Genomic DNA, 27,087 nt, shown 5'->3' with positions numbered 1-27,087 from the left:
TATGATTTCATCTACCGCATATATTGTATTGACTCTACTGCTTGGTATGCAACATACATGTACTCGTGATTAATATAATTTTACCATTTTTTGTTGTGTTGGCTCCAATATATCTAATGAATGTTTGGCTGGAAAATAGTACATCTTATTCAATCGCTATCATTTTCTTATGTCGATTGTATTACTTCCTTTAATAACGGTGTAATGTGAAAATTCCATTAAATTTTGTGACTGTATTATAACGTTTAGTTTCATATATTCTTCGTGTATGTCTTGCCTTTTTTTACTGCATATATTTACTGAGTGAATTTATCCACCCAAATACTGCATATGCATTGCGGTAAAAAATATGTTCTTCTTCGATTATCGGAGATACAATATTTTCAATATCGCGACAGGAATTCTTAACATTAAAATTTCACAAGCATATCTGTAGGCCCAATGAGAACAATTCATCGAACGGCACAAGATCTCTCTTTATCTTGCGTTATGCTTATGAGTCACCAGGAATATAAGAGGTTTTCGTTCTTCTTTCAATGTGGATGCTTACTTGTTATCAAAATTTGTGGTGGCTATTTTGATGCATTTTTTTCATTCTGATTTTCATGCGATGCAATGATAAAACTAGGGGAGCCTGAGGCTCCCGTAAGTTGCCTTCCATCTTATGCGTGATGTTCGGGGGTGTAACCTTCCATGTCCGGCAGTGGATTGCCCCATTCGCGTGCCATTATCAGGATCGTATTCTGGTGTAGCTTAGGACCGATCAGCGGATTCATCTGAGCCATATAGCAGCAGAGCCAGCTGAAAAGGGAATCGAGATGAGAATGACATCAGCAATCGAATTAAGTTCAGCACAGCGATTAGAACAACTTACAATAACCAACAGGTTGCCGCGGTCAGTATCAATACGCATTGGACAATTCTGCGAAGAGAAACGCTCAATTTAGGTCCAAAAAAATGAAGGCCAGTTATCAAGGCAACAGGGAAATATATGAACTCACCCTCGATTCGGTCCCTTTGGGGCAATGATTGGCAAAGCGATGCCAATCACGCCAAAAATAGCCGAGAAAATGATGATCGGTAGAACAGAGGCCCCCATGATTGCTGCTAGAAGCGGAAAAATTAGTAGGAAATTGGCGAACAACGAAAAACACTGGAAAATTACACCACTTGCGAACGTACCTGGTGACTTCTAAAATCGATTAGCCCGAAGTGAGAAAATATCACATGACAGATGTTGAGTGCAGCGCCGTGAGTTAGAGAACTCACTTCGGTGGGCCACTCGCGAGTGTCATATGTTTTGCAAGGCGCCTAGAAGTATATACTAAGGTGGGCCAACTTGCTAAAACCACTCTTCAGCCATCTTGGAAGTCTACTGTGATTTGTTTGTAAACAAAATACGCTATTGCCGAAGCTCGCTCGTGATCAGTCTGTCTCTTTCACGCTACAAGCAAATAATTCCCCTTCTACTTTCTTCCGTGCTGTTTTCATATACCACTCCCCTAACCAACTTAATGACGAAACGGCCTCACCTAGTACCATAGACCCGTCCTGATGTTTTGGACGTTTTGGAAGTTGATATTTTATGTTGGCAATCCGCGTTGACGGCAATGAGCTTCGTATTACGAAATGGGGGAGTAGGCATGACAATATGGGTTTCCAGAAAAAATTAACACACTTTAAAATTAAAATTATGAATGGAAATTATTTTTCCCAAATCAAATTAGTACTCTATGTAAATGAAAATTACTTTTGCTTGTAATTAGTGAAAAATATCATACAAAAATTGTGTCTAACGGTAATTTTATATTATAATGGAAAATTTTGGTAAGAATATCTAAAAGTTCATAGAAAATAGTTCAAATTAGGGTAAGAACAACGTACTTCCAGCAGATAAATAACGCCAAGAAAAAATGTTCATACAAATTTTAGCAATTTAAAAATACCTTAGGGCCGACTAATCTGATATTGAATGGTTGGCGTCATACAAACTAATGTCGTATCCAAGACGGGTCTATGGTACTAGGTGAGGCCGTTTCGTCACTAAGTTGGTTAGGGGAGCGGTATATGAAAACAGCACGGAAGAAAGTAGAAGGGGAATTATTTGCTTGTAGCGTGAAAGAGACAGACTGATCACGAGCGAGCTTCGGCAATAGCGTATTGTGTTTTGTTTACAAACAAAACACAGTAGACTTCCAAGATGGCTGAAGAATGGTTTTAGCAAGTTGGCCCACCTTAGTATATACTTCTAGGCGCCTTGGTCGTATCCAGATCAAGACGGGTCTATGGTACTAGGTGAGGCCGTTTCGTCACTAAGTTGGTTAGGGGAGCGGTATATGAAAACAGTACGGAAGAAAGCAGAAGGGGAATTATTTCCTTGAAGCGTGAAAGAGACAGACTGATCAGGAGCGAGCTTCGGCACTAGCGTATTGTGTTTTGTTTACAAACAAAACACAGTAGATTTCCAAGATGGCTGAAGAGTGGTTTTAGCAAGTTGGCCCACCTTAGGATATACTTCTACGCGCCTTGATCCAGATGTCGATACCATTCCGCCGTCAACGCGAATGCTCTACTACTTTTGTGATCCGCCACCGGGGCTTCTGTTTACAAACCATAATGTTCGTGGAATTTCGGGAGACCAAAAAACTTCGCATTGTTTTTACCGTTTTTACGGCTTTTATCACTAATCAGTCGGTGAAAGTGTGCATGAGTTGATCGGAAACGAGTTGTAGAATTGGTAAGGCGTGATTTACCTGTTTGGCCTGGAGTAATTCGGCGCAAATAATGCGGTATTGGGACACCTAGATTTGTTCATCTGTAGGTAATTTATGCTCTTACACGACTGTGTGCTCATAATAAAATAACACGTGCATGTTCCAATTGAATTTGACTGGAATGTTTATTACGGTTCAAGGACCTAATTGCTTATCAGTAACTGTTTCGTTTTGGCAATCTCTCCGGACACGCATCCTAAATCAAAGCGACCGAAACGATCCGATGTTTATAACATTTGTTGGGAGTGTTATTGAGTATTTCTACATTAAACCAGTTAAAATGATGAGCTCTTGGCTTATATTGTGCGATAGCGGAAAGTCCTTGCGGAAAAATTGTTCAAAATAAAGAATAATTTTAAACCAAAAAGCACATGATGTGAGTAAATATTAAAATATTGCAATTTAATAAATTCGTTACCAGTGCTCTATTTTTGATCTACAACGAACCTTTTGAATAAATGTTTCACAAAAATGTCCATTATTTGTTTCTAAGATCTGTTATTTGTGGATATAAACCCAATTTTTTGTTCATTGGAATGTCTCTTATTCTGAACCACTAAAAAGGTTTGTGAACCGCGCATGAAGTAGAAACACAATAGAATGTTCTTCAGGGGCCAGAGACTTTCCTGGATTTTTTTCTTGTCCCTTCTCACTCGCCAAGAAACAGACGATTATTTTGTGTGTAAAATTTGAGCTGACCTGAATACTCAGCAGCACCGACACTATCGTTAGTCTTGACGCAGCGTTGACTGGGGGCGGTTTGGTGTTCAGCGGTAATCTCGTGCATCCGCAGAAGGTAATTGCTAACAAAGCAAAGCTGTTTGTTTACTTAAACTCAACGTAATGCAAGTGCAATGCATGAGCAATCATAGCCGTGAATAATTGGTGGACAATAGTGTACTCTTGGTATGAGAGAATAGTTGGCCAGTTGTTCTTGAAGCGAACGTTTCAGAAGAAGGAAAATAAAATATACCGTTTTGACTCATATTTCGTACAGACTCAAATTCCGAACACTTCATTTTTAAATGTAAATTTACTGAACTTTAATGTTTTAAATAATTTAATACTGAAAACCCCGCCATTCTTCGGTATGTACACTTTTATATAACATTTTTTACGAGTATCGATACAGCCTATAATTTATAGTAATAAATATTCTAAAGAAAAGTGACACTGACAAAACCAGTAGAAAAATGTTTGTGTTAGCAAATTCCGTAAAACCAAACATCGTTAGTTTTTCAGTTTTTTGTAGTTGTTTTCTCTATTTGACTTGCTGAATAGAAGAACTAGAAGACTAGAAGAGGTTAGAATCTACAATAAATGCATGAACAATTAATCTTTAATTAAGGAATCTTCATTAAAATTAGTATTGAAGTAGTGTTCGTAATATAAATGAAGTTTTGACGAATGATTCAAATTCTGAACACTAGATGTTATCCAGCTTCTTATCGTTATCTTTGTCGATGGGCATCGTTTCCATGCGTCTTTCGACACGATTTAATTCTGTAAAAATCGCGACATTCATTTTATTCAATCACTAGACGTTTCATTTGTCAAAACTAATGAAGGCTGCTTGGGACACCACACTTGTTAGGTGGTTTTTTAAAAATGGAGGTGCAATGATTTCAAAACGAGATATCGCTCCACTGCTAAATGAAGCCTTAGAGTCAATGGAAAATATAGACCAAATACTGATCAACGGATTTCTAAAGAGCGACATACCTCCATGAAACACCGATGCTATTGATGAGGAAGTTTCCCCTGAGCCATGCCCAATTCCTAAAAATAAACTGCAAAATAAAAGCCCCACGGATACTGTGGATATAACTACCCTCTGCCCAACTTCTATAAAGCCACCCTGAATATATTCCGTTTATCAACAAGATGCTTAGAGTGAAGTGTACTAAACGTCAATTTCGTTCAAAAGAGTTGTTTGTTTATTTATTGGGTATAAATATGAGAATTTCAGCTGTCCAGTTTTTATTAGACCATTTCAAAATCCATAAGTATTATCAATAAAAAAAATTCAAACCAATCAGATTTACATGTCAACAATTGGTAACCTTGCCATGTCGGTTCATAATCTGGAAAATTCATGTTTGCATACTATATACCTGGGTCATCCGGAGTCAATGAAATTTATTTTTCAAGTGCATTTTACTTGAAATATAAATTTTTTGCACCTTTTTTCCCCATGCTGTCTTTTTTCCGCATGCTGTCATTGCTCCTATAAAAGCAGCAAATGTTTTCGTGACTCGGGCTTTGTTTGTTTACCTCTTTGACCGAACCGGAATTGAAATAAATATTGTAATTTGTGTAATTCGTATTTTTCAGTTGTTTTACTGAAAGAAAAAAAAAATCAAAAAATATCATTCTATCGTTCAGAATAATAAACAGAACTTGAATAAACATTTGGCGAGAAGTGAAATTGAATTGTGATTAAGTTTATATGGTCGGGGTTCTACCAGAACAAACCAAGCGCCATTTTTTTCAAAATTGATTTACTTCACCACTGGAGGCAGAAATTGATAATCTATCGACAGAAAATTAACCGTGACAGTTGACAACGGCTCCAAAACGAAAATTCTGAGTAGCAGCTAGCAGGCTGCAAAAAAGACGGAGTTGCATACAACCAGAGCGAGCCATGAACCAATAACATGGCATCGGACGATAGTGATCGTTTTCTTCAAAAAGGCAGTTTTTCCTATTTATCCGAATCTTTATCAGATTTTTATGTTTTAAACAGCTCTTGGAAACAGTTGTCGTGGGGATCTGATAAGTGAGATAATCAGAGGGCTGCGCTGAAGTGTAAAATCGTGTTAAGAGGGCTAATCTGCATTCATCAAAATTGCGTTCAAACACAACGAACCAAGTAGAGGACATTTTTAATTTAATTTATTTTTATCTAATAAGATATTATTATCATGTTCATCAGGAGAACGTAGATTCGCCGTCGTATCTCAAAAAACGTAAGCATGCTGAGCCTCAATTTTGGAAGAAAGAAACCACGTAAGCGTAATAGAAATGCAGGAAAATTATACATCAACATACGAGGGGCGGTAGTTACGGCTAAAAAGCCGATTACCGATTACGACTGTGGTTGTCCAAAAAATTGTGTTAACAAAATGTCTTTTGAGCAACGTCTGACAAATTTCAAACAGTTTTTCGAAAACGTATCGTGGGAAATACAAACAGCATTTATTGCCAAATCAACTCGAGTTTCAATAGTTCAACGGAGGAGGGTTTCCGTTGCAAGAGTTGATTAACAAACAGAAAAAGGGTAAGAACAAAGACAATGTGAACTGGCCAAGTATGAAAGTAATTCTATTAGTACTATTGGTTATTTTAATAATGATTCATTGTCAAAAAGTAACATGGGACAAGTATGCGTAGAACGGCAGAGCTTTCTTTGTAGTTCGTTCATATTTATTAATTCGATGATCTTCGCCTTAATAACAATTATTTCTCTATGTAGTGGATTATTATAAGAAAAGTAACACTTTTTCCCCTTCTGATTATTGGATGTCTTTTGACAATTCTATTGGATTCTTTTTAACCCTCCTGTACTCGCGTGCGAAATCATAACACGTATACTCGCGCACGGTGTCACAGACCGAAAATTGAACTTCGCTGTAATTGCCATTGTGTATTTTTGAGGATTTATTGACATTTATTTGAAGAAGGGGATATTATTAAATGAAAAATTTCCATAAAATATGTTTTCTTCGTCTTTATTATGTTTTAATAGTCATCTAATTCAACCTCCTCAAAATAGAGTAATTATTGATACTCCAACACAAATAACGAATTTCGAATTTTTCACTGTAATTAATCAAAAGTAAGCAACTGAATATAATTGATGGAAGTATAATAAGCTATAAAATAACATAAAAACGTATCAATCGATTGTGGTTTCTTTGGAGTAAGAATCAGAACATTGCATAACTGAATGCTCGAAACAAACATATTTTTCAAATTTTATGCAGTTGTTGCGTGTTTTCGGGTCTTTTATCGAAGAGAAGAATGTCTTCTAGTTAATTACCAGATGATAAAGGTTCTGGAATATAAAGTTAGCATATTTCTGATATTCTTTGTCTCTGTTTTCTTGGCAAACTAAGAATTAATGCCTTTTTTAGATGGGGCGTAAAAGACGATATAAAAGGATTTCTAGGAACTTGCTTTTCTTTTTCTTGTTTTCTTGTCGATATTGTCCATTATTAAAAAAAATATCCCCGAAACTGTAACTGTTAAAAATTATCATAAGCTACCGATTAGTTTATAGTTTACTGTTTACAATTCTTCAACAAGTGAAATTCTTTCACAAGTGTGTATATGTATGACCATTATATTTAGCGAATAACTATACGAAAGCCAAACATTTATATTATGCTTTTGAGCGTATGCATCTAACGACGAATAGTTAATATATGGATCCGTTCAATCCAGTTACAAAAGGGACTGAAATCAGATAAGAATAGTCCGGTAATGATCTTATGCATTATATTCAATAAATATTCCACGCCACTAACAGTAATTTATATATTTCATCCAACAATATTCTAGAATATGAAAAAAGGCACTTGTCCAAAAAAGTTGCTCCTATACTCGCGTCGGTGTGTCAGACCGAAAGTGTTAAAATGTGGCACACGTTCCCTTTGTACCAACACATGCGATACGCTAAACGATGACGAACGACGAATAACGAAGCTAGAGAGAATCGCCAAGTCGTAGTGTTGATATTTTCTGAGAAATTAACGAATTATTGATTTCTCGGTCTGACAGACCAATGCGCGAGTATAGGAGTGTTAATAACCAATTTGATTCTATCCGCATGACCCAGCTATTTACCAAATCCTGCCAAACCGAATTTCGCGATATTTTCCCATGTCTCCAATATTGCGGCCTTGAGCTCATCAATCGTGGTGTATTCCTCCTTCCGTAAATCACGCCAGTACCCGTTAAAACCATGAGGACCATCCAAATTGAACTTTTTTTCGTTACTGAAGATAACCTATACATTGAAGAACTTTTCGTTATGGTATATAGCGAAATGCATTGTTTTGAAAACTTTCCCTGTCATAACATACTATCGGCTCATGAGACCTTTGGCAAAACTCAGACGTCTTCCGATGTGAAATGGTGTAAAATTAGAAGCTTTAATGTTTTAGGCCCTCTTTGTGTAAGGACTTTTTACCAATCCTTGACGAATTGTCTCACGGGAAACATTTAAATTCAAAGATTGCTTTATTTGCATAAGTATTGACAACGTAGTAAGTAGAAGTATTCGAAGCTATTATAACTATTTCCCGCTTATCCCGGTCAGAGAGCTTCGATTTGCGTGGAGCTCTATTCTTCTTACTGTACCCTTGAGGGTTCGCCAAATAATTGAGCACTACTTGATGGGATCGTCTAATCCGATTCTCTGATACCAACATTTTCTTCGTGAAATGCATCGATTTGTCTTTCTCTCCGTGAGTACTTTTCGACATTTTCTAGATTTATTGATCAAAACAGCTTAAACAACGGAAAATGTAACTGATCTTATACAAACTTGAGACTTGAAAAACACAAACTTAGAGTCAAGTACAATTGAAGATATTGTTAGGGCGGGTTTACATTAGGGAGATCTATAGCTTTAGATGGATTTATTCACGTGAAAATAGGTGTAAACGGGTGAGAATAAATATGATACACTTATTCGAGGTATATACAACTTGAATAAATTCAGCATATGTAAACGCTTGTGAATTTCTCACTGGTGAGAAATCACTAAAGTTGGATGCAGTTCTACTTCAGGTGAATAAATTCACCGAAAATATGGATATATTCATTTTAGAAGTTCACACTAGTGTAAACGGTTGATGCGATTTCTATAAATATCATCATATTTCTTCACATGAATATATCACTAGTCTAAACCTACCCTTTGAAATAACACATTGAAATATGGATTTACAAATCAATTTTATTGTGTTTAAGTGGAGATAAGACTCTATTGTATTCAAGAATCAAATTAGTCTCGCGAAACAGTACCATTTCGAGTAATGAGACACTATTCAATAGTCAACAAAGCATTAGTGATGGGGGTTTTCGTAGCCACATTGACCATCTTTGCGTTGTTACAGAATAACTACGCCAACGCAACAATAATCAGCGATGGAGATCGATCCACGGTCGAATGAAGATCGATTAATCCATACATTTACTCTGCTCTACTAGAAACATCGGGCTGTTCTATTAATTTTTTCAACTGTCTCCGCTGTTCGGTGGTCTAGCTGAACAATGGAAGAACAGAAGGAATACTTTTACGCCTAAATGGTTACTGTGTATTGTACCATATGCAATGGTATAGAAGGAATACTCTTACGCCTAAGATGGCAACTGTTTAATGTGCTATTTATAGATACGACAAAACATGTGACATGTACACGATTAAAATCTGGCTCTGTTACACCTAAAATACTAATAAGCCTAAATAAATAAACAAATGGAAATAAAAAGCATAAGTGTTCGAAACTTGAGACAAAACGGTATTGAGTTCATCACAATCATTATTTAATCGATTGATATAATTTTTCAGCACAATCAGATACTAGATAAGCGAACGAGTGGCATCTGCTGCGTGCGCAGGTCGATACAGCATTTCTTTTTCGAAAAAAAGCGATCACAACGCAGGTGCAAGAAACCCGCAGGCGTTATGGGTCTCAACCGCGTGGAGAAAATTATCCCGCTGGCTAGATGGCTCCGAGGGTACAACGCACGATTTGGGGTGGCAGATTTCATCGCGGGAATCACCGTGGGACTGACCGTCCTGCCACAAGGTTTAGCCTACGCTACACTGGCTGGATTGGAACCACAGGTTTGTCAGTACCGTAATTGTTGGCTCTGACTATGAATATTGACTAATCAGAACTCTGATTCCCAGTACGGATTATATTCGGCTTTCGTGGGCTGTTTGGTTTATGCTTTAATGGGAGGTTGCCGTGAGGTGACGATAGGACCGACGGCGCTGCTCGCGTTAATGACAAGTCGACACACAGGATACGGAGGGGATTCTGGACCACATTTTGCGATTCTCCTCTGCTTCCTTTCGGGAATCGTGGAACTACTGATGGCAGTTTTGAGGCTAGGAGCACTAGTAGACCTAATTTCGTTGCCGGTAACAGTCGGATTCACGTCAGCTACAGCACTCATCATCGGGGCTTCTCAGCTGAAAGCTCTGCTTGGTATCAGAGGTGGTTCAGGTTCAGGGTTTATTCAAACCATCGCCACGGTAGTAGAAAAATTTGGCACAATCCGGATTTCTGACACTATATTGGGCATTGTCTCCATTGCAGTCCTTCTTGCTCTCAGAGTAAACGATTCTCAAACACAACCGTAGCATTCAATAATCTATTTTATATCATTCTAGAAACTGAAAGACATCAAAGCTTCACCAAGTGCTAGTAAAATTCGTAAAACCATTTCATTTGCGTGTTGGCTAATCGCAACATCAAGGAACGCTCTACTGGTACTAATTACCAGTTTGATTGCCTTTTGCTATGACACCCAGGACAAACAACCCTTCATACTAACTGGCACCGTTAAAAGTGGCATTCCGGCATTCCGTGTACCAGCTTTCACCACCAAGATTCCAGCACCGAACGCCACAACCACCGATCTAAATTTTACAGCCATGGTTTCGGAACTGGGTGTAAACATCGCCCTGGTGCCGGTAATAGCAGTGCTAGGGAACGTTGCAATCTCAAAAGCCTTCGGAGGCAGCGGGATCAATCCAACCAAGGAACTGGTGGCGCTTTCTCTGAGCAATATCTGTGGATCGTTTTTCAGTTCCATCCCCGTGACGGGGTCCTTCTCGAGGAGTGCTGTTAATCACGCTAGCGGAGTGCGAACGCCAATCGGTGGAATCTACACCGGTGCGTTGGTACTGTTGGCCTTGGGACTACTCACGCCCTACTTCCGGTACATTCCGAAAGCCGCGCTCAGTGCTGTCATCATTTCGGCGGTTATTTTCATGATTGAATACGAAGTGATTCGGCCGCTTTGGCGGTGCAACAAAAGAGAGCTGATTCCCGGTGCGGTCACATTTGTGCTAAGCTTGGGTGTTGGGGTGGAACTAGGACTGCTGGCGGGCGTGCTGGCTGATTTGGCGTTTGTGGTGTATCGAACAGCTCGTCCAATGCTGAGCGTCGAGGTCGCCTCAACGTCACTCGATGTGCGATACATCGTGATCAGACCGAGCCACAGTCTGATCTACTTTCCTGCGGTTGAGTGGGTACGGAATGGTATTTCGAAAGCGATTCTCAAACATGGACACATTCCTGTGGTGTTGGATTGTCGAATAGTGCATGGTATGATACATATTTTGAAATGAGAAAATCTGTTCAAACAGCTGTTGTTCCAGAATTTGATTACACAGCTGCCACTGGGCTTGGAGCGTTTCGAAAGGAGCTCGAAACCAAAAAGGTTCCACTGATAGTGATGGCACCATCCAGTGACGTGCGCAGAATGCTGCGTAAATCGTTGAAGAGTACGATGTTGGAAGCAAACGATGAACGTGACCTAGAAAAAATACTTCACGAGCTAAGTTGTGACAGCCGGAAGGGCGATCTCAGTGAAGTCGCATCGCCACTATTATCACCCACTAGCGAACATGAATCTATACCTGTAGAACTTGTGGAGAGGAATCAAAACCATACACGGATTTGATCCCATTTCATTGGAGGAGTTCGGAGACGCCGTGTTCTAGACGCTGATACCTATTTAGCGAACTTTTTGAGTACTGGCGAAACGTATTCTCTCTTGCTATGGTTCCTTAGAAAAATTACCTCTTTATATTTATTGTCGATGTGTGTATATTTTAGAAAAATGATTATCATCATTATTTATAAGCGTATATCTGCTGTTATTTTATCAATATTATATCCGAATTTTCCACAAAATTTATTCTTGTATGACAATAATAAATTTGAATCATGTACACTCTTAATTTTTCATATAGGATATACAGTTCGAATACAACTTTTCATCGTTGTGTAGGTGGGCATCCCATGGGGTGAGGGGAAATTTCATCTATACCACCATCCGTCGGTCTCGGGAGACGGGCTTGGCCAAGGACCGTGCGAGATCCGGGCGGCTGCGTTCGGCGAGGATGCCAGCAGCCATTAAGGTGGTGAGGGAGCGGGTTTGTCGAAAAATGAACCGCTCGATCCAGAAGATCGCAGCTGACCTGGATGCATCAATCGGGATTGCCCACACGATCATAACGAAGGACCTGGGATACAAGTCGTACAAGAAACACAAGGTTCACGGGGTAACGAAGGCTACAACGAAGAAGAAGATGCTGGACAGAGCCAAACTGATACTTTCGCTTCACGCAGGTCAGGAGTTCGTGTTTTCTGATTGTTCCTTCGACGGAGAAACATTTGACACCGCATGGTTGCAAGTTTTTTCATGTGAAATGCACTTGAAAAATAAGTTTGATTGACTCCGTATGACCTAGATTGAGACGAAAAATTTGCCACTTGCGTCCTAGTTTTAGACGACTGAAATGAACGAACCATAATTGTGAATAATGTAATTACAATTGCTGACAAGAGATAAACTTCCATAGTAGACAATAGAATACTAATTCTGATATAAGAAGTCGAAAAAAAGTTAAAAATACGAGTTAAGAAGTTTAGCTCGTGACATGTTCTGTTTTTTTTTGTTCTTGTTCTTGTTGATGAATGTAATGCGTAAAATACTTTTTTGCATATATATCATTAGTTTCTGTATATTTTCTATCAACGTTATTCACGTTATTCACTCAGGACCTCAGGATTCACTCGACCGATTTGGCTGAAATTTTTTATCAGCATGTAAAAATGGATTATCTAAGGCGTTACATAGCCGTCTTTTGACATCTCATTTTTTCGGTTTTTTTTAAATCGCTATTTAGACATTTTTCATAAAAAATATCTCATTTTTAACAAAAAAGGCCACCGTTTTGGCAATTTTTCGAATATTCAAAAACCCCTATGTAACGCTTTAGGTATTGTCCTAATGTTTTAAAATATTCATTGGAATTTGTTCTACGACACCCCGTTACATCAGAACCGATACTACCAGCAAGGTACCAATTTTCGGACAGCGTCTACGCATCCAGCTGTCAACAGCGTCATAATCATTATTCGTGTAATAGATAAAAATGTGTATCGATAAGATAGGAATACTCTTACGCCTAAATGGCTACTAATTAATATAGAACATGAGAAAAAATATACACGATAAATTCGGCTCTATTACAGCTGAATTGCCAAATGAGGCTAATAAAAAATAAACAGATGGGATAAAAAAAAAACTATGTTAAATCCCAGTTGTCACTCCGGATATGCTCACAATGGGCCTGATCACGAATATCACTGCCACGTACGCTTTCACGTCACTTACACTTCACTTAATATTTTTGTGTCTATCATCATTGTCACGGACAGTTGCGTGTAAAAATGAACTCCGTGAAGTGAAAGTGTTCATTCCCGTTTATATGAGACATGTTGGTAATGTCGGGTGTATATAATCTATTTTATATCATTCTAGAAACTGAAAGACATCAAAGCTTCACCAAGTGCTAGTAAAATTCGTAAAACCATTTCATTTGCGTGTTGGCTAATCGCAACATCAAGGAACGCTCTACTGGTACTAATTACCAGTTTGATTGCCTTTTACTATGACACCCAGGACAAACAACCCTTCATACTAACGTTGTGTCGGTTGCATAATTTCGGGCGTTTGGACGTTATTTAAGTAAAATTAATACAGCGTATGAGATAATATTCCATTGTATTAATCTATGTTTTAGAATGACAAGTTTGCGATTATACCTCGATGATTAGTTTGCTGAATCAAATGCTGGCTCAAAGATGAGGAGGAATAATTGGGTGCTCGGGAATAATGTAGTTGTTGAACATATGGGAATGTAATTTTATTTTCTCTTTCTATAAATTACGCTAGAGATAAAACATGACTATTACGTTCAATAATCCAAATCTCGCATACTCTTGTACTTAGCTCTGTCTTACTCATTTGAATAGTGAGAAATATTTAGAATCATTTTTTATGAACCGTTTCTACAATTTTGATGAATAATAATATCTTCTATATCTCAGAACAAACCCGAATTTATCCACCTCACGATCAGTATAATCTGAGCTACTCCCATATAGGATTCTGAAGCTTAATCCTCTTATCCTTCCCATTCTCGTGTAATTTGATATACGGGATATGAGGTTTGATTAATTATTTAAACAGAAACTGGTCAACAGCGTCGGTCAGAAGCATAATCTTCATAGAAACATCTGATGGGTTTCAAGGAATTTGACAAAAGCGGAAAGTGATTCAGGTTTTCTTTAGACGGATATCAAAATTATGGAAAAAGAATTTAAAAACAGTTTCTTGTGAATGCTTTGCAATGATAGACTCATTTTTTCCTTGTTTGAACATTATTATCACTTTTTAATATTCTTTCATTCAAAGTATGTCTTCAAAACAATACCGTTTGAAAATATCTATAGCGTGAAAAGTTATAACTATCGTCCTGATTCTGGTCTGGTCCGCCAATTATGAATGTTTGAATTACAAAAACTAGCTCTGCAATGTTGAAAAAAATTTACAGTTATTATTTTATATTCAAAATATCAACAAATCAATATTATACGTAATCAATCATAATGATCGTATTTGGGCCAGTGGCCTCCATTGCCATTTTATGGTGTTGCAACTCTCTCTTAGTCTAATCCTAAAAATAGAAACAAAAACTTTCTGTTCATTCAGGACAATCGGGAGTAGACCTTCGCCATGTTTCAATGGGCCTACGGGATCTACATTTTAATCCTTAGATAAACCCCATAGCGCATTTACCAAATCCAAATAAACAAATTTACGTCCTCTGGATACGTCAGAATTTCGCTCAAAAATGCCACCAGGCGGGTAAATTACTGTATGTTTTTCTTTTGTTTTTTAAACAAGACAAGAAAAGATTCAAAATGTTAGCGAAAAAACTAAATAAACACGAAATTAAACTTACTCAATTCCGCGTGACTAGCTTTCACCATCTAAAACACAAGTGACAAATTTACCTGTTTTCCTTCGTGACATGACAGTATCGTGGTATTCATAATAACACCGAGTTCATCAAAGTTGTCACGACGGATGAACTCTTCTGGATTCTACACACACAGTGACAGGCGTAATAAGGTTGTGTACAATTCACTTCGTTTTCACCGTGAAGTGACGTTCGTGATCAAGCCGAATGTATCTAGGAATGTACGATTTGTAACCAAATTGCTCCAGTTTATTTCTCACGAACCGAAATGTTTTTATTCATATTGTTGAAAAATATAATTATTTTATTTCGGGCAAGATATAACATATATATTACGCATGTTTTGCTATCATCAATTTTTCTGAGAGATGATCCTAAAGAAAATTATTGATTTTGTTCTCTTTATTAAGACATTTGAGGCTATATACGGCCCTACATCTTTAGTGTTGTAGAAACCCATCTCGACGTTTCTATGCCCTTTGTATGCCCTTCGCCTGGTGGTTCTTTTTCACCGCTGCCTGTGAACATTTTCAATCTTTCTTTCACTACAGTTTCAACGAAACGGAACGTATTTTGTTTTTAAAACTCTTGTCGTTCAAGTCACTTTCTAAAAAGAACTGTCGAGAACACGTCCTGTACCCAAAAGCGTAAGAATACACTGCTGGTGTTCCTCTATCTGCAACTTATATTAATTCCGGATTGAATTTTGCTTTTGTAACTCGAAGCTCTAACCTCTTCGCGTAAAACATCGAGTCTCACTCGTGGTGTACTTGCATAACATAGGGCGCTAGAACGGTCAGCAGAGTAGTGAAATCAAATGATGTGTGACGTATTAAATATTACGCTAAGAGGTTAAAACGTAATCACTGAAACTAATTAAAACGGCAATGTGAAAGCTTGAAAGGTTGTGCAGTATGGCAGCAGGAATAATCAGCTGTCGGCGCTGGAGATGTGTCTAATATGCCTCTTTCAATTCCACTTATTTAGGAATTCGTTCCGCGATATTTCAGTTTTGTGAAATCAAACCGAATAAAAATTTCATTTGAAAGCAGCGGGTTTTAACATGTGAAATGAAACTCTTCGACAATGGAGCCGAATATAGCCCATTCGAGCAATTTCAATCGTCAATTGAAGAACGTCTGTTTTCTGAATTTAAAAGAAACGACAGCAGAAAAGAACGGAGAAGAATCGATGTTCAGTATGCGTAGAGAATACACTCAATCGAAATTGACTCTATCTGTAGAAAATGGAACAAGTAAAACATCAATTTTCATCTTCTAGTTTCAAAATTAACAAGCCCGGCTTGGTCCTTCGCATTATCTTTATTTTCAGACACCGGATTCATTTTCAAAATGTATGACTTACAGTGACGGCATTTAATTTTGTGAATACATTTTGAAAACATGTGGAAACTTTGGTATTTTCGTCTTAAAAATACCTAACATTGAGAGAAAATCTCAAAAATAATACTAATCTATCAAGACTTTTCCAAAACACAGTTAAGTGCGATTCACATACAACATCCACGTCACGTTCACGTCCCGTCACGTTCCGTTACGTCAGTTATTCTACCATGCAATTCTTATGAAAACATTCACATACACCGGCAACGTAACGACTCGTCAGCGTACGTTCAACGAAAACGACCGGCAGGATTTGTAGAAAAGAATAATTGACGGAGACGGACGGCTCGTTGGGGTTTTGTATGGGCTTTGTGTCTCGGCTTTTGTTTTGATTTTGGCTGAATTTTTTATGCCAACATATCTCCCAGTTTCCAATTTCTCAGTCAAAATCAATTAACGACTAGCTGAGAAAAACAGTCTCTACATTATTATTGATAAAAAAAATGGTCGGGACTACAGGTTTTAGGCATTTAAATAATATAGTTCAATGATTTTCATTGATTTTTTCTAAATTTAGAACTGATTCTAGGCATGCTGATTTGAAAAAGGGCATTGCAATTTAAAATTGTTGTAGATGGCGACACCATGAATAACATTGAATAAATCATTCGTTTGACATTTGATGTGACGGTGCTGGTGCAACTGCATGTGTGAATTGATGGAGACGTTGACGGAACGTAGACGTTCTTTTCCGTAACGTTCTATGTGAATCGCACATTAATCGATTGTTGCGTAGACGAAGTTGTTCTGTAATAACACACATCGATGATCAATTGAGGACCATGGATTTTGAATCCAATGATCGCTCACTAGTAAGCGGACACGCAACCAATTTGTCCACGAAAACCATGAAGACATGGGAAGTAATTTTTTTTTCATGCCGTGTGCGACATTTAAAACTACCAGGCATCCCTAGTTCAATCATAAAAATATCAAACCCCTGCCGGAACATTGACCTACTCACCAGTGTCAGGAAGCTGCGTGGGAGCTGTCAACAAAAAAAAATGAGCACTTTCCAGTTTAAATTTCACTAACACAAACACACATTCACATCTGCGCAGAGATCCGAATTCTTTTTATGGCAGTATTGGTATCGTACAAGTGGTTCAATCAGCAACGCAGAGTGGTTCCTTTTTCTGTTCGCAGTACGTTCGTGCCCGCAGCTTTTCGCACAACTCCAGGTAAATGTCGTAAATTTTCCTCTAATTGGGAACATGTTTTGAGTTATTTTGTAATCTTTCATCTGAACTACTAATTCGTTGATAATATAAATGTGTGAATCAGCTACGAGTGAATATTCTGGTATGAAAATCAATGGTGAAAAAGTTAAAGCGCTTGAAGAACTGCTTTAAACAGCATATAAAATCGAACGGATTGAAATATACGTGATATGGATTTAAGTGAGATACATTGATCGTCTTACAAGCATTATCATGAAAAGCCGGATGTAATAAGCGCATCAAAAGTTCGAGCCCACGATGTTGGAAATTCGCTGGAAGCATCCATTCCAGAACTTGCAAAAATCTCCAGCGTGTCTGCTGGAAAACATTTTATTATATAATAGATTACGTCGTGCTGGATCAATAATTTGTTCTACGGTTCCGAGAAGAACACTGTATTCTGGTTAAGACCAAATGCATTGGCGACAAACCACGTGGCTCCCTAGTGTCGATTTCAATCCAATTAGTTAAGCTTCGTAAGCTGAAAAAACGCTTTATTGAAGATTGTTCCCTTTCAGCAGAGCTCTGATTCTAATTAATTTGAAATCCTAGTGCAAACATCTCAAAGCATCTTTAATCATCTCAGCTTTAATCGACAGCTTCATTCTCCAGTCTAAAACTAATTTATATCTATGTATCTGTTTTTTCTCTTTCCACACATATTGATTCAACAAATCATTGCGGCCGGCTGGAATAATTGCGACTTTACAATGTGTTTGCCCATCCCGCGAGTAGCTCGTGTGAGCCATATAAATCAGACTTGAAGATAAGTGAAAACAACTACCACGGTCAAGATGTTCTCCGCCCTGCTGGACGCCGCTCGTAACTCTCCCTTCAAGACCCCCTTTATGAAGGCACAGTGTGATGCTGACAACAACAACAAAGCCCTAGTCCCATCTGGAAACCGAACAATCCAGGCTGCCGCCACCAAGGAGGTCGAATTTGGTTCCAATGAATTCTACGCGTTGTGTGCCGTCGGTGGTATTCTGTCCTGTGGAATCACGCATACCGCGGTGGTACCGCTGGATTTAGTAAAATGCCGTCTCCAGGTTGATGCCGCCAAGTACAAGAACTTGTTCCATGGCTTCAAGGTCACCATCGCGGAGGAGGGCGCCAGAGGACTCGCCAAGGGTTGGGCTCCAACCTTCTTCGGCTATTCGGCACAGGTGAGTGTTGTGAGATCCACGTGACGATGATGAGATTATCTTATCGTCAGCTGACGACAGAGAATGTGCATCCGCGGGGTGTCACGTGACCCATGAACATGATAAAGAGAAAAGCATGTTTACAGTATTTATAGTGCAATTCTCATTTGCATTGCACATAGATGACAGAGAGCGATTTGCGGAGTGCGCACTGCCGAGCATAGTATATTTATTCACTAAAATGAATACTCCGTTCATCGATTTCTTGTTCGTGGTAGTGAGTGCACCGAGCACTGGATGGAGGTGGCCTTGAATATCTATTTCTCCATGTCTTATTTATTTGCGGATGATGACGGAATGGCACGGAAAGCCTACCGCTTACGTAATGAATCCATTTTCCGGAGTTATAGAATACGAAAATGCAATGCACTTAGTTAAAAAATTGTAAACAACCAAACATCGAAACAATTTCTGAGTATGGCAAATGGATAGTATGGCTTTACGATACGCTGAAGGTATTGCATATATAATTGCAAAGCATCCCAAATATATATGAGGGGCTTAGAATGAAAGGGGTGTAAGTGATTTGATCGATTTCTCTACATCGACTCTCTCTTTTGGTCATAACTTAGCTCCAAACTCATTCCCAGCTGTATTTAACAATGTGGAAGATGGGTCAAAACCTCATCTATCGGATTCTATAGTAAACTCAAATTGGAACGTTTTTGTAGTTGACTTATTAACTAAAACAAAAGTTGATCAAGAGAAATCGATCAAGTCACTTACACCCCTTGCATTCCAAGCCCCTCATATTTTATCGGAATTCAATGTATTTTACGAATTAGGGCATCAACCATGCATTCAAGGTCTTTGGGAAATGTGTGCCAGCGTTACTGATAATTCGAAACGCGAGTCGATAAAGCTGTAAATTTTTCTCATTAGACATAATATAATAAAAGGTAGAGAGGGTTCATGGGACATTCTTCTATTGGATGGAATCAAAGTTCGTGTAATAGTGTGCACAATAATAGAACCATTGCACTGCCCATGTTTGTATAGGAGACGTAAACGACAAAGTGAACAAAATCGACTTTTTCGCTGTTTCGCATTCTACACAATATTATACGTTTGCTCAACATGCAAACAAACATTTTTGTTCGTAAGTAATTCGTTCGTTGAGTAATTTTGAAAAAACGCAAATACATCCTTCGAAAATCAACAATTATAAGCATTATGTGCTATAAGCTAAATCTACATTTGAGTCACATTCTTTGTAGAATCCAAACGTGTCTGTCACGAAAGTATCTTATTACTAAGTGTTTCCTAATAGATGAATATGAGAAACCATTGAAACGCTGCTGATATAATTACTATTTTCTGTACACGATGAACAAAGAGAAACAATTGTGTTTTTAATGTCAAATTACCTAAATTTCTGCATTTGAATCTTCAAGTAGATAATGAAATAATCAGATCAGTAGTAAAATTAAAATAATATTGGTTCTTAGCATTATAACTCCTCGGATTCAACATTGAATTATTCCACATACTCATCATTTACTCATACCGTTGGTGTAAGTCACTCCACCATTTTTATGCGATTGATCGTGATATCGGTAAATCATGTTGCTAAAATTACCAACATTGCAGATTGCTTTTACAAATTCGATTAATTGAAAAAAAACACGAAGCTGCTGTTCTTTCATATCCTAGAGTATTCTTCAGGGAAAAAGTACTATCATAGACTCGCAACAAATCAAGAGGACCTTTTCCAGACATTCCACTAAATTTCTTCCAAACGCAAGCGTTTTACAAATGGAAAAAATATGTTAAAATCCGCAAAATCACAAAAAAAATCACAAAATCAAGGCCCTCTTTTTGCCGATAGTATCGTTCAACTGGACATATAATTTCATCGGAGATTTGCATGGTTATGCTTGTAGGCCAAAAAACAACAAAAATGCGTTTTCCCAACACTAATGGTGTTGTCGATCACGTCTCCTATGCAATCATGGGCAGTGCAGCGTGCATATGTATTAGTAATCTGTTGAGCAGTCAAAAGTGATCAGTGCATAGGACTTATATGGATCGACTAGATTGAGCTTTATTTAACCCATTAACGATCAAGCTGTAAAAATTGTCTTCAAGAATTATTTTGTTCCGTTCTTCCGTTTTCTGAAAAATGACAAAAAATAAATAATTCGCCAAACAAAAATATTGGCCAAAACCTACGTTTTATGTTCCTGTGGGAGGTTCAATCCAATGGTTTTTTCTACATCACAATGTGTGATTTTTTATTAAAGTAATACTGTAGAAAATTTTACATATTTTTGAATTTTATAAGGCTTATTTTTGTTAGGTTATGTGAAGTTATGTACTTTCCGGACGTAGTTGCTTTAAACCGAATTAATTGCCCAATAAAGTAACACAAAATTGAATAAAATTGACAGTAAATGGTAGCTAATAGACTAAGCTATCATTTGACGACAAAACCTTACCATATGGTTGTTTTCCATGAAAAATTATCGAAGTTGCTGTTCGATTTTTCGAGAAATGATTATATTACCACTTCGTTTAGCCGGAGAAGAATTGTTGACGCTCCAAAGAGGAATTGATTCCTCCTCAGAAATACCCAGCGCAAAAAATACCCCCTCCCCGCCCCGCCAAATGAAATTATATGGGCTGCTTTGATCAAACAAAGTGAGTTCTTCGATATGGTGAAATAGACCATACACCATGTCATGTTTTTCTCTTAAGTCCGGCGACAGAGAAGAAATGGGACTGGGAGAGAAGAGCACAGTGTTTAGGCGAGTGAGCGAGACCATTCTCAACCACTTCGCAATCAGAACTAATTTCTAAGCGGGCGCCAGTTTATATACAGATTTGTGTGATTTCAATAGCCTGTTTAGTAAAAGAATTCGGGTTAATAATTGTAGCAATCTTGCGCACGTTGTCCTATTTAATTCAAATATGTATCCCTTCGAATTTTATAGTGTCACCTCTCACTATGACATGTTAGCGTTTATACACTTCCGTTTAATTTAGCAATTGTCAGAATGAACATCCGTCGTTGTGTGTTCTGGAACATTCGAGTTGAGACTTCCACAGAATTTATAGACATCAATAAAGTTACTTTTATATAAAACGTGTACTTTTAACGCCTCCAAACGCCGCGTATAAATTACCGCATAATTAACACTCCTGTACTCGCTCGAAAAATCGTAATTTGTATAGTCACAGATTGTGCGCTTCCCTGTGATATTGCTGTTGTGTTTTTTTAGGCGTTATTGGTAGGTATACAAAGACAAATATATAATTGAGTGAAAAAACTCCAGAAAATATTTTTTCTTCAACTTCATTCAGTTTTAATAGACCGAGCATCATTGAGGTGGCTGAATTAAATAGCCACCTCAATGATGCTCGGTCTGTCAGATCTATACACGAGTATAGGAATGTTAACAAGCATGCAACTCTTGGACATTTTGTCTTTAGAGTGAAGCATGCAAAGATGTCGTAATCTTCTAGAGCGGTATTCTGTGAGATCCTTAGATTAGAAAAAAAATTTGACACAAGCTCATAACTGCAAAATGATCGAGTTTATGTAGCACAGTTATACGAGATACCCGGGCTTCTCTAGTCTCCCGACTAGAGACTGCTTTTTGTTTTTTTTTTCAAAAATTGGAAATTTCCACCCATATTTATTGAACTCAATATTGAAATAAACAAGTGGTACTGTATTGATAATATTTTAAAGACCAACTTACTTCCCCTGACCGAACAAAACTACAATAATCACCCAAACTGCTTCCATCAAGAATTTGCGCCATCACATCTGTCAAAAACCTCTCGGACTGGTGCAAGAACAACGGGTATATATCGGTCACCGGTCCGACGTAGGACTATGAAAATATATTATTATCACTTCGGGTATTATTTTAGAATGAACCGAAATCTTTGGAATAGCCTTTGAAACAGCCGTGGTTTTGTAGCTGAAGATGTTTGGGACATCGGACATTTTTATTTAACGGCAATGGCAAACATACGTCCAAGAGCGATATACAGGGTGGCCACCCATTCGGGAAATGCGGGAAAAAGTCGGGAATCGAAATTCATCGGGAAAAAGTTGAGAATTGCTTCATGAAGTCGGGATTTTTTTGCTTAGTGTCTTTTTTCGGCGCTCCAAAATGCTACTGTATGTGTTTTAGCGCATTGAAACGTCGTACGAGATGCAACAACTTTCTCTTTTTGGTGTACCAAGATGAAGGATGTTTTGTTTTCATCGAAATTTGTTTATAAAATTCGAAACGAAGGAACTTAAGGCTAAAATAGTGAAGATGCTGGCTGGCGTCGATGAAGATGTAGCCTTTTTTAAATTCGTTTATTTTTATAGGCTCAGTTACATAACTTTTAAGGAGCCGAATTCTTAACTATATTTTTATAACTATATATAAACAATTTCCTAATTTTATGGTTAGTAATGTAGAAAACCGATTACTCGCGTTTGACTCGAGGATGACATTTTTTTTTTGGACAACGATGGGATATAAGGAGATTATAAAAATGTTGACGATCAAACTCAATTCTTAAATCTATTGATGTACCTTAATGGACGAAGAAAATAAAATGCTCAAAAGTGTTGAAAGTTGAACTGGATTTGTAATAACGCATAATAAACATAAAACAATTAACTCATATCCATAGAAGCTTTTCACGGTATGAATTTTCTTGTTTTATTTTTTTTTACAATGGATTTTAAAACCAGTCTCAATTTTAGTCGCGTCATTTTAGTTGTTAAGTATGCTTAAAACGCATTTATGGATGAATGTCTATTGTTTTAACTACAACTACAACATTTTCTTCGAACAATGAAATAAATTATTATAAATGGATTGAAGTACTGGATTGGATTTTTTTTTCTCAATGTTTCGTCGATTTTTTTTTGTTTGATCATCCGGGAATTGCGAGTCGAGCGATAATGTTTTAAATGGCTTTTTACCTGGATAAAAGCAAATGACATTTTGGACATCTATAATAGCAACAAAAATCATACGATTTGAGCGTAAAACCAGAATTTCTATTTTATTGACCAGTTTTGCTCCTGCCAGCGGGCGGTTAACACCTCTTTAGACGGTCGATAGTGTCATGTTACGAATAAAATCGTGGTGTGATTCGGTTCGCAACTTCAAATACATAAAGGATGGAACTTGGTGAACTGATGCGAAGTGTAGGTTTGCATGCCGTCTCGTGCATATGGAGAGCGCTTGTGTGTTCTTGCACACGCACACTTCGTTAGTTTTTTTTGTGTTGCCAAATGTATTAAAAATTGAAATAGTTACCATTAGGCAGTTTTAATGTTTTGTTGAATAATGGGGATGATGGCGTAAACATATATCCCACTGGTGGCCACTCAATTTAAATTTTTAAATTCCCGCACTATTCCCGACTTTTTCCCGCATGATTTTACGAATTCCCGATTCTCAAAAATGAAAATTTAATAATATTATGTCGTTAGTAAAAAAAATATTTTTGAAATCCGAATTACGAAAATATTTTTGTTTTATTATTTCCAAGTTCCACATTTCACAATAAATTGGACGTTGTTTATCAGCAACAGATTTTGGGATGGATCTTCTTTTTCTTAAATGACACTAACGGTCCTAGAGGAACATCGCCGTCTCAAAGTAGTATTACTTGCGTCATTTTGATTTGTACATAGTTGAGATTTCTATGCCGAATAACACGCCTTGAATGCATTATGAATGGCAAGCTCTAGAATACGCGTGACCACAGTGCAAATCAGAGATTTCTTTCACGAAAAATTCGCCTGACCAGAACGGGAATCGAACAAATTTTGGGATGGATGCAGGGTTCAATTTTTTTCGAAATTGTTTCTGGAATATATGATCGGTGTTCAGCCATTGGGGAACAAGTTGCAAAATTGAAAATTTCGAGTTATTGACTGCATTATCTGGTGTATTCAACAATACTTGCATACAATCAATAATATTGATTGCATTAGGTTAAGCATTTCGTAAGCTACAGACCACTTTTATCAGATTTGGAAAATCACGCGTGCAGCAAGAATAAAGCATTGCACTTGTTTTGAATACTCAAAGAAAGTCCCTTATGGCATCAAACTTCAAACTCGTTTTTCTCGAAATCATAAAAATGTCACATGGTCCGATCTGACCCAACACCGACCATATGCATCTGGGACCTGAAACGTTTCAAAAACGTATCAGATCTACCCCATTTCTAATTACTCGGAGTTCAAAAAGTTTCATTCATTAGAATAACTGACCAAAACCTCATTGATCACATCCAAACATATTTCGAGCAAGTCCCGGATACCCTCTACGATCAGTTCCTGAACCAAAAATCTATAATGCGACTCTTCTATTCAATCGAAATTCTACAATTGATTCAATTTAACTCAAATTAGTAATAAAGTTACTTGAATCAAATCTCATCCGCATACCAGAACAATCATAATAAACAAACATTGAGCAATCATGTTTTTAAAGCTCATTATGTGATTCAGTGAGATATGTGGATTTGTTCAGGTATTAATTTAAACTAATTACCCGTGTTTAATTATTTCATCAATTGTCGCAAATGAGATTACACAGAAAACCTACCTAAAATAACGCTGGACAAAAATGCTTACCGCGTCGGACAATACATTAACACCAATGCTCATGTGCTTTTTTCCGTACTCTCGACTTCGCCCCACAATCTTCTTTCACGATCTTCCGTGCTATAAAATCGATGATTTCTGTACCTTCGTTATTTTCCTCATTGAACGCATTCTCTGGAGTCCCCTTATCTTTTTTTATGGCAGCGATAACCCTCGGAATCCGAACTGACCTCGGACGACCTGTGGCCGCGAAAATGGATAGTTCTTTATTTTCCCGGACTGAGACCCTTTTCACGATTCACTGGGATAGACCCACGGCGATTGAAATGGTTTTTGCGACATTTGTGCGTGGGACAAATCACGAGTACGCTGCCATTTCGTCATAATGCAACTGTCAAACTAAGGAAATCGGCTTCTTATACTCGCAGCCTTTTATGATATGAATCATAGCTTACGTGCATGCAAACAATAGCAAAGCATTGTATGCACAGGCGAAACGGGATCCTTCTTTGTACGATGGTATAAACGGTGTAATACCATACGGTACCAGAGTATGTCGAATTTAATTTTCGTCTTCAGACTGTTTTTTTAAAGGATGGGGGTTACACCAAGAGAGTTTTCAGATGCAATATTCGGATTCTTTTTTGTTGCCATATGTGTATTTCGACTTCCGTTCAAACTAATATTGATAATTATTCTTTCCATCCCCAGGGTGCGTTCAAGTTTGGTCTGTATGAGGTGTTCAAGATCCAGTACGCCAACATGATTGGCGAGGAGAATGCGTACCTGTACCGCACATGGGTGTACCTGGCGGCGTCCGCTTCGGCCGAATTCTTCGCCGATATTGCGCTGTCCCCGCTGGAAGCAGCCAAGGTCAAAATCCAGACTACCCCAGGGTACGCCAACACGCTGCGTCAAGCTGTGCCGAAGATGATGGGCGAAGAGGGCATCTCTGGATTCTACAAGGGCCTGGTGCCTCTGTGGTGCCGTCAGATCCCGTACACCATGATGAAGTTCGCATGCTTCGAGCGGACCGTTGAGCTGCTGTACAAGTGAGTATTCTTCGTCTTGTACGATAAAGAACCATTTGTTCTAACAAATAAATCCCATTCCCAGACATGTTGTGCCGAAGCCACGCTCTGAATGCAGCAAGGGAGAGCAACTGGTTGTTACATTTGCCGCCGGCTACATTGCCGGAGTATTCTGCGCCATCGTTTCCCACCCGGCTGATGTGGTCGTATCGAAGCTGAACCAAGCCAAGGGATCTTCTGCTATCGATGTCGCAAAGAAGCTTGGCTTTATGGGCATGTGGAACGGTCTGATGCCACGTATCATTATGATTGGTACGCTGACCGCTCTCCAGTGGTTCATTTACGATGGTGTTAAGGTCGCTCTATCTATTCCACGTCCGCCACCACCAGAGATGCCGGAATCGCTGAAGAAGAAACTCGGTGTCGAATAAAGTGCGTATGTGTGTCACTAGTGCTAAAACAAACAGGAATATAGAGATTAAGTTTTAATCAAGTGAAAAGCAACAGTGTAGAAGCTAAGCGTGTATTCTGGTTCCAAAGTGCGACTTTGCAGCTAAAATAATAAAACATCAAACACATTCGAATACGAAAGCAGCAACAGTTTTCCACTTGTTGTGATTGGTTGAGAACCACCCTTCTTTGCACCGCCGGTGTTTCCCATGTGGTGAAAATTCGCAGCAACCCGCAGTAGCGTATGACACAACATCTGTCAGTGCGGATTCGTTCTCGTTTGCTGTTTTGAAAGTCCCATCCTCTTCCATTTCACTCACCCACATTACTGCTCAAGCGCGCTTG

At 38.2% G+C, this 27,087-nt stretch overlaps 3 protein-coding genes across 10 annotated transcripts in view; 2 read left to right on the top strand and 1 right to left on the bottom strand.

The window, feature by feature from the left end:
• The window catches only part of LOC129776980 (V-type proton ATPase subunit e 2-like), a 176,322-nt gene continuing 149,235 nt past the window's right edge, over positions 1-27,087 (bottom strand). The window contains exons 1-4 of one of the 3 annotated variants that reach the window (XM_055782983.1): positions 1,183-1,227; positions 1,002-1,104; positions 875-922; positions 1-801 (exon numbers count right to left, since the gene is read on the bottom strand). In XM_055782983.1, the coding sequence (XP_055638958.1) occupies positions 663-801; positions 875-922; positions 1,002-1,099 (285 nt within the window). In that variant the 5' untranslated portion in view covers positions 1,100-1,104; positions 1,183-1,227 and the 3' untranslated portion in view covers positions 1-662. Of the gene's footprint in view, positions 802-874; positions 923-1,001; positions 1,108-1,182; positions 1,228-27,087 lie in introns of those variants that run through there. The other 2 variants (XM_055782984.1, XM_055782985.1) reach the window with 2 other exon arrangements.
• Positions 2,598-11,670, top strand: LOC129776975 (sodium-independent sulfate anion transporter). 6 transcript variants are annotated; one of them, XM_055782969.1, is made up of 5 exons: positions 2,598-2,817; positions 9,355-9,633; positions 9,700-10,128; positions 10,186-11,125; positions 11,179-11,670. In XM_055782969.1, the coding sequence occupies exons 2-5, from the start codon at positions 9,472-9,474 to the stop codon at positions 11,481-11,483; spliced, it is 1,836 nt and encodes a 611-aa protein (XP_055638944.1). In that variant the 5' UTR covers positions 2,598-2,817; positions 9,355-9,471; the 3' UTR covers positions 11,484-11,670. The 6 variants fall into 6 exon arrangements, with proteins under 6 accessions (XP_055638944.1, XP_055638943.1, XP_055638947.1 ...); XM_055782968.1 differs by having other exon boundaries at positions 2,598-2,821; XM_055782972.1 differs by lacking the exon at positions 2,598-2,817 and adding an exon at positions 2,831-3,150.
• On the top strand, positions 17,288-26,883 carry LOC129776977 (phosphate carrier protein, mitochondrial-like). The gene is made up of 4 exons (XM_055782980.1): positions 17,288-17,440; positions 18,215-18,645; positions 25,973-26,313; positions 26,378-26,883. The coding sequence occupies exons 2-4, from the start codon at positions 18,274-18,276 to the stop codon at positions 26,721-26,723; spliced, it is 1,059 nt and encodes a 352-aa protein (XP_055638955.1). The 5' UTR covers positions 17,288-17,440; positions 18,215-18,273; the 3' UTR covers positions 26,724-26,883.

This window comes from Toxorhynchites rutilus, chromosome 3 (assembly GCF_029784135.1).
Source record: "Toxorhynchites rutilus septentrionalis strain SRP chromosome 3, ASM2978413v1, whole genome shotgun sequence".
Classification (NCBI taxonomy): domain Eukaryota; kingdom Metazoa; phylum Arthropoda; class Insecta; order Diptera; family Culicidae; genus Toxorhynchites; species Toxorhynchites rutilus.
The sequence above is the reverse complement of the archived record's forward strand: the minus strand, read 5'-3'. Positions and strand labels throughout refer to the sequence as shown.